General features: G+C 47.9%; 1 protein-coding gene across 1 annotated transcript in view; it reads right to left on the bottom strand.

Moving 5' to 3' along the window:
* Window positions 1-483: 483 nt before the first annotated feature.
* Window positions 484-17,690, bottom strand: part of clmpb (CXADR like membrane protein b) — a 57,991-nt gene continuing 40,784 nt past the window's right edge. Inside the window, exons 2-7 of the mRNA XM_031573571.2 lie at window positions 10,822-10,979; window positions 8,116-8,311; window positions 4,570-4,737; window positions 3,091-3,213; window positions 2,082-2,223; window positions 484-958 (exon numbers count right to left, since the gene is read on the bottom strand). Of these exons, the coding sequence (XP_031429431.1) occupies window positions 616-958; window positions 2,082-2,223; window positions 3,091-3,213; window positions 4,570-4,737; window positions 8,116-8,311; window positions 10,822-10,979 (1,130 nt within the window). The 3' untranslated portion in view covers window positions 484-615. The remainder of the gene's footprint in view (window positions 959-2,081; window positions 2,224-3,090; window positions 3,214-4,569; window positions 4,738-8,115; window positions 8,312-10,821; window positions 10,980-17,690) is intronic.

Here is a 17,690-nt window from a genome sequence, read left to right on the forward strand (position 1 = left end):
CTCTTCTCGCAGCTCCTTCCGGGGGCGATGGCTGTCGTTTCTACATCTCCTCAACCTCCTCCCCCTACAACCCCCCGCATACGCACACACACACACCACCCCCACCTCGCTTTATGCAGTAGACCTGCGCTTGACTCCCGCTCCTTTTGATTCGATAAATAAATAAACGCCACTTGGGGGATCTTTTCTGCTTCATCACATAACCATGCCTTCAAAGTTTAAACGACGAAAAAAAAGAAGAGCGAGAGAGAACAACAAACCCAAAACTTTTTAAATGAAAAAAGTTCTGCCTTTGCAGTGACTGGAGTGGGGGGGGGGGGGGGGGGGATGAGATGAGAATGGAAATGACTCAAGTTTTTTTTTTTATATATAATTCAGAAGGGGGCAAGCATTTTGTATTTTCCCTTGTTAAAGTATGCATTCATTTAAACTTCTCGTTTTATATTATTGATTCGGTTTTTTTTTCCCACTTACATCTTTAGATTTTTTTTCTTCATCTTGGTTACATTTATTCTTTAATTTTTCTTTTTTTTTTTCCTCAGAAGAGTCTTTGTCTTTCCTGGGATGGAGGGCTACACTGTTTGCCATGGCTGCGAGGTGACGGGCTTGTCCTCCTTACACAGTCTGAAAGGCCTTGCTCTGAGCCGGGGCCATCACCCCGGAGGGCACCGTCAATCCTCCAGGCATGTTCCGGGAGTTGAACTTGGGGGTGATCGGGGGCTCGGGGGTCTTGGATACCGCCTGGTTGTAGGTGGGGGGCGACTGGGGGAAGCTGGTGGGCTGGCCATTCTCCTTGAGGGCGGCAATGGCTGGAGGACGGGGGCGGGGGACCCCGCGGGTGGCGCTGTTGTGCACCATGGACTGGGTGGAGGAGGCTCCAGAGCGAGAGCTGCCAGAGCGCGAGGAGGACAGTGAGTTGGGCTTCACCAGCTTAGCCTTGGGCGCCTCTGCATCCTCCCTAGGTTAGACAGAGAGCAGGTGGGGACAGAGCACAGAGATGCATGAATAATTGAAACAGATGGGGATATTTTACAGGTAGAGAAATATTAAAATAATACAATCTTGCAGAGCACACTTAGGTTAGGATTCATGCACACACACACACACACACACACATACTTTCAGAGACACATCTATGTGTAGCTTCACATATATGCAAAGAATATTGTACATTTTCTGGACTCATATCACTACCGTTGTTCACTCATATCACTACAGTTGCAACCCAGTGAACATTTTGTGGCCATTTCTGTAGCACAACCTCAGAGCTGACGTCATAGGCCGGGGCCTGATTCGTTATTTATGAAGGTCTAAGTTCTCTGTCGCACAACTGTGTAAACGACAGGCGCTCTCGCGCTGCAAAACAACAGACGCTACAGACGAGATGCTTAATCCCACTTTAATTCTGCGAAATCCAGGTGCGCTCAGCACTCAGGCGGGATCTACCCCCCAGTGATGTGGACGCGCAACATAAACAGAAACTTGACGTGTAAAGCACCCCTCCCCAGCCCCGCCTGGCTACCTGCATTATTCAAACCACCGTCATCCCCAACTGAGCTGCATTATTCACACAGACATGAAACTGTGACAAGGAACACGGGAAGCGCTAACACGAGTCGGGATTCGGTGACTAAATGTATTATGGAGCCTGTGGCTGCCTCGGCTCTGGTCTGGGGCCTGATAAACGTTGGCCCTCCAGATGCTATCCCACACTCCCCTGAGCCTCGCCGTGAGCCGGTGGCGCCAGAGCACAAGCTGTGAGAAGGAGGGCATTATCGGGAAGCAATCGGGGGCAGCTGACCTTGTGGCAGCCATTTCACACATGGAGGTGCACAGTGCACACACACACACACACACACACACACACACGCACACATTCACACGTCCACTGAGACACAGATAAATCGTAAGTGCTCTTTTAGGTGAATTCAGGTGAAACCTTTAGATGAAAGAGTTCGAGAGAAAGAGGTGAGACAGAGATCAAGGGAAAGAGAGGATGACAAAGAGAGAGAGAGAGAGAAAGAAGGAGGTGATGGAGGGCCACAGTAAGAGCTGTTAAGTGGCCGAGTGAAAAGTCTCACCTGATCTCATTGGGGGTCTCCTCCTCCTCATACTTCTTCTTCTCCTTCTTGCGGCAGACCAGCCAGACGATGAGGATGATGATCAGCACGCCGAAGGAGATGCCCACCACCGCCCCGGCCACCACGCCAATGCCTCGCACAACTGCAACCAACACAAGACCACGGCCGAGATTACGAGAAATAACAACACAATGCCCATCCTCAGTGCCAGAATAATCACCACGTTATTAACTTCATGCTTGTTAACGGGCCATTGAGACCCCTGTTAGAGGTTCTAGCTGAACTGTTAAAACACTACAGCAGTAGCCAATTTCTGGGTTATTGTGAGTTATGACACAATGTATGTAATAAAAAAATGAAGAGAGGGGAAATTTAATCTAACAGTAGGGAGCAGACATCGTTTATGATTGTACTGGGACGTAATTCTGTGTGGGGCCTTTTTCATTTTAATTTGTAGTAGATGGAGGCAGGCGTGTGGGGCACCGCGCTCACTCAAACAATCAAAAACACGAGCAGGCGGGCGGGCAGGCAGGCAGGCGGCTACACTTTATGTAACTCTCAGCATCCCTTTCCCCCACACTCCGAACATTAAATTCTCCTACAGTACCTCTCCCAAAAGCCATTAGCTGGGGACTTTGAGAGATGGCTATTTGAGTGAAACCAATGACCAATAGCCATCCTCTGAGTGGACTCAGTCCCCGATGTTGGGTTGGAGGGGGAGACCGCGAGAGAGAAGGAGAGAGAGTAAAGGAGAGCGAGAGGAAGAGAGAAGGGGAGGGGGGGTGATGAGATTTTTCCGCTGCTTGGTGGAAACTGCATTCATCCATCACACTGTCCTGGCTGCTCCACTTGCCCTGAAGTGCTCTAAAGCACTGATCCAAGATCACTGTGACCCTCTCTGTACCCTAATACCCACTATTAGGATGAAAGGACGTGCGACTGATCCCAGAGGGAGACAGAGAGAGAATCTTAGCCCTTAATAAGACAGGTTTGTAACTCCCGTACTCACACTGCATGGTGACCTCGATGATGCAGTTCTCCTCGCCAACATCGTTGCTGGCGGTGCAGCGGTACACGCCCGAGCTGTCCTGAGTCAGGTTCCTGAGGGTCACGATTTCAGGGTTCTTCAGATCTTCAGGGGAAGCAAAACACAGTTTGTTAACGAAGGAAAAGGCCTCCCCTGGGGTACAGGGGTACTAATGGCAATGTTACATGTGTTTATCGACAGCAGTGTTACCTGTGTTTAGCGACAGCAGTTTTACATGTGTTGAGCGTAACTTATAATTAAGTCATTTCCAGGTTTACACTTTATTTTCACGTTCTGACTCAAAGTCCTGGGAAAGCACAACAAAAAATCTACCCGCTGCCTGCCTCTTATCCACCTCATGAGACACCCTTTTGAATTCGTCAACAGCTATGGTAATTGGTTCGGAGCGAATTCCATGGTATTGTGTTGCCTTCCCTGGTGAGTGGGAAGTGATTCTGTCAAATGAGGACTGCTCTTGGTGATGGCTGAGGCTGAGGGGAGCAGCCTGGCAAGCCCCCACCTGATTCAGGTCTATTTCGCCTGAGCACTGTCTGTCGTTGAGCGCCTGCCGTATGTGTCACTCTGATGCATGGCTCTTGGGGGAAAAGAGAGCAGAGGAGACGAACTGCAAATGTTTTCCAGCGCGTCCGCGAGCACTGGGCCTGTCCTCCGAGCATCACCACCTCCCCCATCCGTGATTGAGGAGGGAACAGAGAGCGCTCGGAGAACTCGAGTGCTCGCGAGTGTTTGTCTGTAAGAGCGATGCGCCTAAACGATCCTCCGGGTCGTTTACTCATCCGGCACTGACAGGAACGTAACGCCACCCCCCACCCAACCCCGGCCCAATCCACTAACACCCAAGCCATGGGTGATAAATAATGACGGACAGCAACGTGTTTTATAGTCCAATGAAAACTAATTAGAGTGAACAGGTGTTGTTTCATGGAGGCCGTTAATTTCGAGCCTTTGGCTGCGGCATGTTCGTCACTAATACACTTACTACCATCAAGTAAATAGGCGCTGAAATCCCAAACACAACACTGTGCTCTGGGCATGCCTGATGATGAAGCAATTCCCGTAATTATGTTTCGCTGATGATTCATCCTTTAAGTCGTAAACATAGTCATAGCTGGTCAAGGAAGTTAACGTAACTATCTTTGCTTTATCGTAGTAGTATAGGAGTAGAATGTTAAGTAGAGTATTGCTCACAAGATTTTTTTTTTTTTTTTTTAAATAATACGATGTGTATGGCAGTTATTACTTTTTAATTGCTCTTGGTCATTTGGACAAATTTAAGTGACACATGACTTCAATACATAAAAACAACAACTAATTGATTAACATTCACATATGAAATATATCTGCCCTGTGATACCAGCATTCCTCATGCCATTTGGAACTTAGCAGGCCTACACCAGCTCCTTGCACAACTCGCGTCATGGTAACACATTCTCTACTCACCCACTAGAGCCAGGGGCGGCAGCTTCCCAGCACTCTTGCCTTTGTCCAGCACTCGCTCCCACTTGTAGTGGATGGGGTCAGAGCCGTCGGATGACTTACAGCTCATCTTCACGTCACTGCCCTCCAACAGGCGGCCCTCCATCCAGCAGCGAGGCTTTGATGGCTTCACTGAGAGGAGAGGAAGCAGACACCTGGTCACAACTACCTCTTAAAACTGATTAATGTATGTTGTTTATATGTTATCTGTACATGTTGTTTGTATAATGTCTATATATTGTCCGGGACGTTGTCCTCTAAGAGCAAGTACTGACTCGACCCAACTTCCTTGTATGTGTAAACATACTTGGCCGAAAATCAAACCAAACCAAAAACCAAACCAAAATCGTGAAATCATTCAACACAGGCACTCAGGGAAGCAAAAACAATCTGGGAATCTGGTTTTGTGACGCTTTGTGATGTACAAGAAAATCAACAACGGCCAGGGGACATATAATGAATGACACACCCTCAACTCACTCGCATTTCCACAGAAACTAGTGGACACTTACAATGCCTCGAGGGGAAATCAAGTTATGACTGCCTGGACAAACCATAAAAAGCATAAACACTGCTGAATTGCATTGATGTGAAATCCAAGCTATTGACAAAAGTCATGTCTGAAACTATTTTATTGCAACACCTCTGGCAGAACATGCGAGTGTCTGAAATCACGTGGAAAAGCACTTTATGTTCCCGTGGAAGGGGAATCCAAACCAGCAATCAATCACACTAAGGTCTGGATTTGTGTTGCTTTTTCCTCAGCCCTTCCCGCTGGCCTTTCTGAGTCCCTCTGGGGGAGGGATCGCCAGAGAGGGATCGCCAGTCATGAGGCGAGAGCTCTGCGCTGCACCCCATCTTATCTCTGCACTGAATTTACTGACTCATTAAAACAGTGACAGGGGTCAGGGAGGGAGGGGGGCAGGGCTGGAGTGGCAGGCGGTGGCCCCCGCCCGCACCTCTGAGGTCAGAGGTCGCCACTCTTCCACTCTCAGCTCTGCACTCATTTCAACACATCAGTCCCCTGGGCTTTCATCTGATTGGGTTTAGCCAAGGCAATATTTATTTAGTTCAGTTGGTTCTATTATTTTCTCTTCTATTCTTCAATGTTCTATTCTGTTCTGTCCTCACTACAGAATCCTTATGACCGTGCCACAGTAGCAATCTTAGGTAAAAGCAAGTTACAGTAAAGGCAACTGACATACAAAAAGCCACCTACAAATAGTATGCACATGTAGACATAAACACACACACACACACACACATATACTAGGGATGTCACGAGAACCGATACTTACGATACCTTTCGGTACTAAAATAACAAAACACCGACGATGCCCATTTTTTTGAAGTACCGTAAGTACCGTGAGCGCCGATACCAGCTGTTTTTCACATGCAGATGTCATTTACTATTGTAAACGATGAAACTAGTGGAGGCGGCCAGGTGCGCAGTGTTGCCAGACTGGAAATGGCGCATCATATCAAAAGGCTCAGTTTGGAGGATAATTATCATATCTGGCAACACTGGGAAGGCGGTCGACCAATGACAGTCCTCTCTACAGTCAGCGCTCGCGCAAAAAGCTGGAATGTAATGGAGATACCCTTTCCAAAACTACGTAATAACTAGTTTGTGAAAGATCCAGAGAAACACAAATATCCGACGAGGCAAAACCCCGGACGCTTTTGGAATCCCTGCCGGACGCATTTTTTAGGTCTCGAAAAGAGGACATGTCCAGGTAAAAGAGGACGTCTGGGTAGGCTATAGGCTTGTTAGCTGAATGGCTACACTGTTATATCCACTGTTTTGTTTTGCACTGTTGTTATTTTTGCACAGTACCTTTTGAAAAGATGCCTGGAAGTCTGGAATGTGTCTGGGGACACTAGTTGTTGCACTATGACCATACATTTCACTTTATTATGTTGTGATATGCTCTATTGCACATGTTCTGTATGTCTTATGACATTTTGCTATCAAATATTTTAATAAAGAAGTTCATGTTTCAAGTTCTAGTACATGGAATCATGGAAAATCCTTTTTTTTTTTTCTTTTTTTTTTCCTGGTATCGAAATTGGTATCGAGAATCGTGTTATTTTACTGGTATTGGTACCGACTACTGAATTTTTGGTATCATGACACCCCTAACATATACACACACACACACACACACACACACACACACACACACACACACACACACACACACACACACACACACACACACAACCACACACAACCACACACACACAAACTAACACAAACACTGTGAGCAATTTGTAGGGAGAAAAATGTTGGGCTCTAGCATTCTATCTCACACCTCTGTCAGGAGCGGTTAGTCCTCTCAGCAAGCAGCAAAATACAAGCCCAAGCCAGACACACACACACACACACACACACACACATACACACACATACACACACACACACAGACATATATACACCCACAGACACAGACACAGACACCACGTACTGGGCCACTGCCAAGCCATTATCTTTGCATGGTGAGAGAAAAATGCAAATGTTCATCCCTTAGAATGGAGAGTGTCACCACAAAGCTTGGGGCGATTTGTGCAAATCTCCACGCTAACTCACCGAAATGTCTTTACAGGCGGACAGAGGAGGAGGGAGAAAAAAAAAAAAAAGATGGTGAGATAGTGAGGACGGATTAAAAGAGCATTCCATTAAGGGACCAATAATAGCCAGATGAGCTAATCTCACATGATGTGTTAATAAACAATTCTTTCTATTCTCTCCGATATGCAGCCTGGCTTTGGGGAGTGGTGGGGAAGCAGTCCATGTCCAGCCTCCCGTCTCCATATGGCCCTGAGCTGTTCCTGGCAGCTCCAGACGCCATACGTCCTTCAAATGAGCTCTACTCATGAATGGTTTTAAAAAACATCAACAGCACCAGGCTGCTTCATGCCACAAAATCTGCCCCAGTGAGCGCCGTGCACAGGGGGAAAGCAAAACAAGGCAAACGCTCAAAAAAGCAAACAGATAGGACATTGACTCCAATGATTGTGTATTACTGGAAACGAGGCCTGAGATGGCTTGGAAAACAAGCACTCAATAATTGAAACCATATCTACCATAAAAAGTAGTAAATCATCATAGGCGGTCTGGGATTCATTTGGAGTGACGCTAAACTGTTTTGCAACCAGCAGAGAACAGAGCATTACCCTAGCTAACAGATAAAAGTGGATTCAAACGTGCTACGGGAGAGGGAGAAACAACATTAAAAATGCTTTTTTTAATGTGACAGAGACTCAAAGAAAGCAAGAAAAGCACTGAATATTACAAACCAAATGCAAAAAAAAAAAAAAAAAAGGCGGGAGACAGACAGAGCCCAAGCAAACAGCAGCCACAGAACAGCAAACAGCGCAGAAATCGAATCAGGGAAGGAGCAGGAATTGAATTGAATCATTAGCTCGTCGGAGCCCAAGGAAATGTAATGTGTTGTTCGGACTAATGCCGGCGTGATGGGCGCGCTGGGCCGCTGGGGCCGGACTCACCCAGCACAATGAGGCTGACCTGGTTCCACTGGTATTTCCCGCCGGACTTCACCTTGCAGTGGTACTCCCCAGAGTCGGTGAGCTGCAGGTCGCTGATCAGCAGCGAGGCATCACCGCTCAGGTAGTCGCCGGCAAAGGACAGGCGCCCGTCCTCACTCTCCACCTCGTATACTTTGTCATTGAAGAAGGTGATGAGCTGAGAAAGGGAGGGGGGTACAGGGGACAGACAGTTTAACTGAAGAAGGTGATGATCTGAGAAAGTGAGGGGGGGGTACAGGGGACAGACAGTTTACCTAAAGGCTGCACTAATATAATGCACTGGGCTGGACTGGATTGATTAGACAAGTTGATTTCAACTGAAAGGATGTGTGTTGAATTTAATTGAAATAAGGGATACAGAATTGAAGTGAGATTGAGTTGACAGGATTGAGTTGAATTGAGTCACAATGAATTGAAAGGACTCCAGGTTGCTTTAAATTGAGCTAAATAACACACTGTGCACAGGTGCTACACACGGCAGGGAGTCTAATGGAGGAAGCCTGTGGGAATGTTTATACCAGGCTATAGTGCTCACCTCCCTGTCCCTTTCATGATGCACAGTTAGTGTTTCCTGAGCCCACCTGAGGCCGTGTACTGGCCTCTCTCTCCACACACACACACACACACACACACACACACACACACACACACACACACACACACACACACACACACACACACACACACACACACACACACACACACACGTGCAGGCTGGCGGAGCTTGTAAACATGAAAGCAGGGCTGTCACAGGGTGGCTGCTCTCGGGTATGCCGGGCGGCGGCAGGAGGGTAGTGCTAAACGCCGGTGCCACAGCGCATCAGAGTAAATGGGGCCGCCATGGCTCCACCTGCCTGACCAGCATATAATGACTGCCCACTTCACATGGGCACAGGCACAGGCACAGCGCAGCACTGTACTGCACGCCACGCCTCGCCTCGCCAACCACGCTACTGCTGCAGGCGCCGTGTGTGTGCGTATGACTGGGACACTCTTTTCTGTATCTCTTTCTCTCTAGCTCTCGCTCAAGGTGTGTGTGTGTAAGTGCGGGCAAGGGTCAGCAACAAGGGGTTTCCAGGCAACAGGGATTGTGTGGTTTGTATTTGCCACCATAATTAAATTATACATAGAATAATGGTAGAAAAGGCATCAGATCAATGTCAAAAAATGCCTTTGAGAAATATTATTACCTTCTAAAGTGTACTTTGTGTATATATGGCGTGTGTGAAATGACTAAGTGTAAGTAGAGTGTGAAGTTCATGTTAAGGTAAGAAGGTGCTGACTGCAGAGGTGTGCAGGTTGCCAGGTTTTTCACTTTGCCACAGTTCAGGCGAGTGGCTCTCCATTCTGCGCTCCTGAGAGGTGGAGTCAACAGTCTGGGTAACAGAGGCCAAATGTTGACAAGCTGCGCTCTTCCATTTCAACATGGCCTTATAGCGCAACAAAAGACATGATTTATTAATTCCGCTACAGGCACAGTCTCGTTCCTAATCAAATTTTCAGACGTTTGATTTTAATTAATGGGATGTTGAATGTTATCGCTCTGTTAAATATTAAATGCCGGGTGCCTGCCTCCACAAGTATCAAAGCCTCAGATGTGAGCACCTTCCACCGCCTTCCCTGTTCCTCGTTTTTTTTTCCTGAGGTTCTTCAGGGATGGAATCTCGAAATGATAATCAACAGATATCCATCTCACTCAGATGATTTACAAAGAGGGGCGGGGGGATCAGTTTTCTTCTTGACAGGGAGCTGTTGAGGATTGACAGTCTCGTTATCATCTCAAATTACACAAAAGGCACTTGATCTTTTACTCACTTTCACAAGTGTAGCACGGCAAGGCAATAATGAATAAAATAAAGGAAAAAAAAAGAAAGAAAAAACACCAGGAAAAAATAGATAAACAGGGGCTACTGCACACATTAGAGATGATCTTAAGTTGAGGAGTTCGATGAGATAAACATTCTCGCCTGAGCTGTGTTAATCTGCCTCGCGGTGCATGAAGCTTTTCTCCAGCTGTGTTTACGCTCTGAGGGAGATGCTTTTTGCATTGCATTTGTTTGGAAACTGTGCTGCAGGTGGGCATCTCTCGAGGTCTGTCGTTTCCAGACGGGACTGGAGCGTGGAGAAAGACATTTACGGCTAAGAGCGTTGACTTTGATCAAGACTTCGATAGGCTTATGAGGAGGTGTAGGCAGGTGAAAAAATAAGGGACTGAAAGCACAGTGTGAATGTGCACTAGTAAATCAGAGGCAATGATGATGATGTAAAATATGACAGGGACGTGAAAAAAGTCACGCTTATTACTGGAGCGTGTGCCAAGTTTAGTGCGAAAAAAGGAAGGGATGATAATGCCTTTGCAAATGACTGGGTCATGTATATATACACCCCAGTGGTGAGAGGTGCGGTTTGTGTTGAACTGTGCCTTACACAGCATAAAGAGATGTGTCTGAAAAAAGGCAAGGGCAATTGCGAAAGAACTGCAATGTCCACAAGAGAGCGGATGAATCAGTAAGACAAACACGGAGGCAAGAGCGAGTGAGATAAATGAGACGACTGACAAAAGAAAGCATAGGGGAATGACACATCAGACAGACTGAGAGAGAGACAGAGAGGGAAAGAGAGAGAGAGGAGGAGGAGGACTGAGGAAGAACTGAGGTTGTCTCTTACCACACGATGCTTGGAATTGGGTTTATGCAGGATCCACTCGATGTCCAGTGAGTCACTAGACTGCCAGTACTGGTGGTGGCATGGCAGAGTGGCGTTGACCCCGACAACTTGCTTCATCTGTGCCGTCTGGGCACTGGCACTCAGGAGACTTAGCAGCACTGCAGGTAGAGAGAGAGAGAGGGATGGAGAGAGGAGAGGAGAAGAAAGAGAACAAAGAAGTGAGACAATACTCTTATGACAGACTCTGGCAAACAACAATGCTGCATAAACACAGAGATGCTGCAAAAGAATGGAATAAAAAGCTGCAATAAGCGAGGCAATATATGACAGCCCATTCCTTAGGATGAAAACAACACAATCACTGATGGAATATACCCTATAATAGAAGAGCACGCCTGTGAACTTGCTTTTTTTGCCTTGGTCAGTACCCTCGTTTGCTTTGATCTGCATTTGATCTGCATCTGCAAATTCTTCCCTCAATTTTTTTTGTTACACTGCCACAAACAAACCACTGGGAAGAGACTAACAAATCAAAACACAAAAGGAGTCTGAGCAGTTACAGATGGATGCTTAGTCCTTCAACGGCAGCCTATTTACACGTCATCTACATACACACTCTTACTCACGTACACCAAAGAAAGGAAACAATGTCACCTACCCCTAATATTGATCATTATCTACGACTATGGTTAAGTGTGGCTGACACGGGGACTTATGGCTGGGTAAGGAAGGTAAGTGGAGGACAGGCTACGGCTGTTGGTTTGGGAGCGCCAGAGGGGCGCTAGGCTAATTTACTGGCCAAGGGCAGGCAGTGCCGCCGGCTGGAGGGGAATTAGAGGGAGGCGTCAGGGGGATTTGCAGCCTCTTGGGTCCAAGGGGGGAAGGGGGCTATGGGGCGGGGGGGTAGATGGGATATGCGATTCCTCCCACCTGCCGGAGCAAAGCACAAACAATGCCACTAGGCTGCCGCTTCGCCCGGGCTTACGCTGCACGCAAAACAAGGCAGATATTTCTGGAACGCCGGCATTAGTTCCACGAGCATGTGTAATCTGCCGTAACTCGAGTACTTCCACAGAGAAGTGCGCTAGCTAGCGAGAGAGAGAGAGAGAGAAGTGGGGAAAGCTCGAGATTCATTCGCCAAGCACTCAAAATAAGAGTTTGAGGGTTTCGACCCTGGTCGGGTAAATATTATGACACTGCCGTTACAGCTCTTCATGACGAGGCTCTCCACGGGCCGCGAGTGTCTGGCCCGATCCCTCACTCAGCGCTCAGTATTAAAGAGACAAGATAGACTCTCCTGGGCCTTGGGTGCTTTGCAGGGGGAAGTGTGTTGTGTCTAGACAGAGTGATTTGGCATTTGTCAACTCGTCTGCGGAATGCGTGTGCGACCCCTGACCCCGCCACGTGGGTGGCGACCTCTCCCTCGTCAGCACCTCACGTCAACCTCCAGCATCTGTTTTTGAGGGCCAGTGCTGAGTGATTGATGGGCTCTGGTGCCCACTCATAGCCAATGAGACAGCCAAGCTGGGTCACAGGGCCCGGACTCCCCCAAGTGTATGAGTCGAAGGGTTTAATTACCAGAGCTAATTTAAAAGCATGTGACGTCAAAGCCCATATGACTCATAAAGTAATCAAGGCTATGAATCCCGATGAGCTTAAAAGTTCTCCCTACTTCCTCCAAACTCTCCCTCTCTTTCGTTCTCTCCGTCTCTCTCTCTCTATCTCTCTCACCTGGGCTCAGGTCCAAATCCACTACCATCAATCCCATCTGACATCCTGCCTCGGCCTGAAAGGAATACCTCTCTCAAATTAAATCAAATTCAAATGAAACGCTCGATTCGTCTACAAAAAGTGCTTACAATTCCTAACCCTAGTGAAAGACCCCACTTACTCCCGTAGTATGTCATACAGTGGGGGGAACTACAGAAATACAGAATGTGTTCAGCACAAAAAAAAGCTTAAGAAAACACACCCTCAGCTGACTAGTGAGGTGAGGAAGCAGAGAACAAGCCAAATGGATTCAGACATAAAAAGCTGACAGAGAGCTGAAACGGGAACGAATTATCTGTGTGGAGCGCGGTGTATCACCCTGGCATATCTCATCCTGCCATTAGGGCCTGCCACATTAAGCCACCATGTCTCTTTCTCTCTCTCTCTCTCCACCTCCACCCCCGTGTCTCTGCAGGTCTCCCGCTGATGGGAGAAATTACCCTGGGCCCTGTGGCTCTCCCCAACCCCCGCGGGTACGTGTCAAACTAAAAGCTTGAGTCAGCGAAAGAAAAGAAATAAATAAAATGAAAAAAAAATAAATAAAAAATACACCCTGGCCAGCAACGAAGCTCCCCAGCCCCACCCAGCCCCCACCCCCTGAAGCCATCCAGTGTTCATGACTTTTTAATGCAGAGTTCACACTCTCATTTATCTTGTGTGCTCACCGCCGATACCGGTTGAATCTTCCACCACCTCACCCCTCTTTACACTCCCCGGCCTGCGCTGAGGAGACCTCTTTGCATAGCCCTTAATTGCTTAAGAGGGGGGCAGAGGGAGAGGGAGCAAAGAGAAGGAGGGGTGGATGGTTGTAGAGGAGGAGAGGAAGGTGGTGTTGTGTGTGTGTGTGTGGGTGGGTGGGGGTTGGAGAATGGGGTCGTCTGCAGTGCGTCCGGGCCAAGCAACTCTGCTGGGAAGACATCCCTGATTTAGCTCTGTGGTCTAATCAGAGCTCCCTGGTTTCTCCCTCACCTATGGCTGAACTCAGAGTGTGTGTGTGTGTGTGTGTGTGTGTGTGTGTGTGTGTGTGTGAGGGGGGGGGGGGGTCTTGATAATGCTTGATAATGATTTGCATAAAGTGTGTGTGTGTGTTTCACATGTGTCGATATATGTGTGAAAGCCTACCAGAACGTTTATGTATCTCTGTGACAGACTATAATATGCATGTCTTGCTGTTTGAATCTCTCTCTCTCTCTCTCAATGTATCTGCAAGCACAACTCTAAGAGTGAGCCTGTGTCTTTCCAGAGGGGTGTAGCTCAGCTGGGTGTGTACCCAAAACATACTGTACTGTTGTGCAGCTCGCTAGCTGACTCATTCCTGCAGACTCTGGTAGGGTCAATGTGATCTATAAATCAAAAGCGTGCAGTTATGACTCTGATATAAAAACATGCTGGCAGGAGCTCGGCACACTGAATGAAAACTGACTTAAATGCCTCATCTGTCAGGGGAGATATCTATAATATCCCAGCGCTGTTTCCAAACCAAGCCAACAGAATGGCAGAAATGGTTTGTCATGGATCAGAATGCTAATGTCTTCCATATGTGAGCAAACATGAAGCCATTTTTCAGATCCAGAAAGGGCTTTTTGGGAAGTCGGCGCAGATGGCACGGCTGTCTGAAACCACTTGTCCGACGTTTGCCTGGCTTTCTGTGGTTTTCACATTCAAACTGGGGAGAATGCAGTCATGGCGATGTTCAGAGTCTGCACAGCTGGACAGCAAGGAAACCTTCAGGAGTTTCTTCACATGTAGAGTAGGGCACATTTTTTTTCTCTGTGGAAAGTGGACAGAAAGCTCAAACATAACAATCCTTGCAGGGTCTTTTCTTCTCCTTTTATTTGATTTGCACTGTATAAAAAGGTTACACTACATGGGGTTGTTCTGTATTTCACCGACACATATTTGGGAAGGTGAAGGAATCCTACATAATCCGTTGATCTCTAAAAAGGGAGTCTGCCGTAGCTGCTCTGAGCCAGGCATCAACACTATGAAAGAGCTATCCAGCCTGAGAAAGCAGCCGGTTATTTTTACCTCTCGGAAGGTGCAAGAGAGCGCAATATAAAGGAGCCGGGCGGACGGACGGAGAGCCGAGAATGTGGGGGCCTTGACAGATTAGTGAGATAAGGGTTCTTCAGCTATGCTAATAACTAGCGGGCTCTAGCAGGACCTGCTGCGTTTCCCCCACTGTTCCCCTCACGGGGGCCAGGATCAAGCCCACGCTACAGCGCCGTTAGCTTTGGCCCCATCGTGCCTCGCTACCCACTCTGGCCCAGAAAAAGAAACAAAAGCGGAACACTTTATAATTAACAAAAGAATGGTCTAAGCAGCGTGCCAAAAAATGGAAGGCAGAGAGAGAGAGATGGAGAGAGAGAGAGAGAGAAAGAGAGAGAGGGAGAGATGATGTGAGTGAGAGAAGGGAACCAATTTCTGTAAAAATGCCCTAGGGGGAGTTGTGCTCCAGTAAATCCGCCTCCCCACAGAATCCTGCAATCTTATTATAGTTGAGCCGGTGGGACACAGCGGAGCAGACGCGACAGCCGCAGCCGTGGCGACAGTGGCAGCCCCCTCCAACCACGCCCCCACCCCCCTCCGGCTTCAGTGTCCAGTTTTGTGCTGGTGGGATGCTCAGCCTGGCATCCTTCAACAGCCTGGAGTCACGCCACACCAGGCTGCATTAACCTCCATCTCTTGGCCTGCTGACCCACACTGCTTGGCCCAACTCCTGCACCTCCTCCTCCTCCTCGGCCTCCTTTCCCTGGCCAGAGTTGGCCCTTGCAGCCCCTGTGATCGTGCCAGTGGGGGTTGCCACGCTAGAGCATCCTCTCTGCTCAGCAGGCACTCGCATCGCCCCAAACCCTCCACGCAAAACAAAGAGCTGGAGAGAGATGAAGAGAAGTGTCAGGGCGCCCTGATGTGCCACTGAGTGTTTGTCTGTGTGGGCCCCTTCGTGAGTGTGTTTGGGTGGAGGCACTCTGTGTGTGTGTCTGTGTTTGTGTAGGTGTTGTGTATGGGGAACTCTGTGTGTGTTTATGTGTGAGTGGTTGTGTGTATGTGTGTGTGTGCGTGCGCATTTCAGAGTTATCCTTCAGCTATGTTGGCATGCACCGCAGACTCCAGGAACAATGCAAGGGCAGTGATCTAAGATAAGGCATGGCTGGCTAATTAGCAGTGACGAGGACGGGGCGTGAGGATGCAGAGTGGATTTCCATGTAGCTGGTGGCTCATCAGCCTTTGTTTTGAGCAGACCGTTCCCATTCCGTTAATGCAGGGGGAAGATGCTTTTAAATCTCTCTCGCTGTGATTGTGTGTGGTTGTGTGTGTGTGTGTGTGTGTGTGTGTGTGTGTGTTTGGGAGTAACTATGTGGGAATTTGTATAATTGTGTCAGTGAGGGTGTGCATTCACTGAAGATTGCATGTGGCTTAGTGGCTTTTCCTCTATGCTGAAAGCAGAAAGACATGAAAATGCATGTGTGTGTGTGTGTGTGTGTGTGTGTGTGTGTGTGTATGTGTGTGTGTGCGTGTGTGTGTGAGAGTGTGTGTGTGAGTGCTCACATGGGCAGTATATGTGTGCACATGTGTGGGGTTTAAAGAGAAAGAAATAAAACCTGTCTGCATGTCAATACGCTAACCTTCCCCCACCTGTATCTACATAATGAATACCCGAGGCCTGTCCCCGCGGTGACTGTAAATCAATGTCGCCACGAAGGCATCTGTGAATTAGAATGGAGAGCTGGCTGTTCATTTGGGCCCCGGCACGTCACATTCCTCACTGCCTGCTGAAGAGAGCTGAGGTGCAGTAACCAACCCAGCGCTCTCAGCAGGCTCAGGGCCCTCTGACATGACCGGCAGTATGTCTTTCCAGCCTAGTAAGAGTGACTGCTATTCCTACCGAAGCAACAGAGAAGTTGCCACAGCCAAGGGCACATTCAGCCAGGACGCGGCGTGTGAGTGCAAGGAAATGTGAAAAAAATGACACAAGTACTGAAAATCACTGAATATAGATGACTACAAATGTAAAGGAAGGGGGAATAAAATGCCGTCCTTACAGAGATTTTTTATGATTTATTTAGATTTGCATTTTGACGTTGGTGCCAAAATGCAAATGCAACAGGGGGCTTTATTTATGAAAATTCATTCATGTACATTGCTGACGGCCGGCAGCTTTCATTCCATTTTCTCTGACACACAGCGAGGCAGAACTGCCGGCTAGAAGACACTGAAATATTCAGCGTTGGCGGTCAGAAAAAGAAAGTGGGTGCTCCAACAAAAAAAAAAAAAAAATGTTGAAAAAAAAAGTGTCAGCACAGCATTTTTCTGACCTCTCCGGTGGAGCCTCACACAGAACAGAAAATAAATAAAAATAAAAATAAATAAATAAAATTTGAGGGCTCCACACGTAGCCTGGGCATGGACAAATTGAAAGAGATTGTCACAGGAGTAAAACATATGCACTCTCCACTCTCCTCTGTCATTGGCCGTGCAGGGAACGTTACTGGGGACGGGGCTTGGGCTTGCGGCCCTCCTCTGAGTCCCTGAGATGGGAGCTGTGGCTGAGACGCTAGTGGGAAGTGACAGGGCAACACAAGAGTCCTCCTCCTACACCACTACCCCACCATTTAACTGGCAGGGAAACGTTTTCGGAAGGAATTTGCACAGGGCTGAATTTTTTTAAATGTTGGTGGTGAATATACCGTGGGCTCAACCTGTAACTGTGTGTGTGTGTGTTGTTTTTATTGTATGCTTAGTAAGTACTTATCCCACTACACACACACACGCACACACACACACACCACCAACACACCAGCTCCCACCTGAACACAAGCACACACATACACATATGCGGTGGGTAACAGAAGCTGTGTTTATAGTCTTTCTGTAATTAAAACAGATTTTGGGAGCTCCTTCTCATCTGTAATAGGTCTGGGTCTCTGCCCTCTGTTTGACGCACACATTCAGCTGCACCCTGCCTCTGGTTCTTTAGTGCCTCTGTTCAGGTCATATCTCTATCCAGTCCTCCCGAACTTGGAACATCCTGGTTCCCGTATCTTAGCCCTTGGTGCTTCTCATCCCACACTCCCCTTCGGTGGCAGTCCCTTTGTGCT

Source organism: Clupea harengus, chromosome 9, assembly GCF_900700415.2.
Source record: "Clupea harengus chromosome 9, Ch_v2.0.2, whole genome shotgun sequence".
Lineage (NCBI taxonomy): Eukaryota > Metazoa > Chordata > Actinopteri > Clupeiformes > Clupeidae > Clupea > Clupea harengus.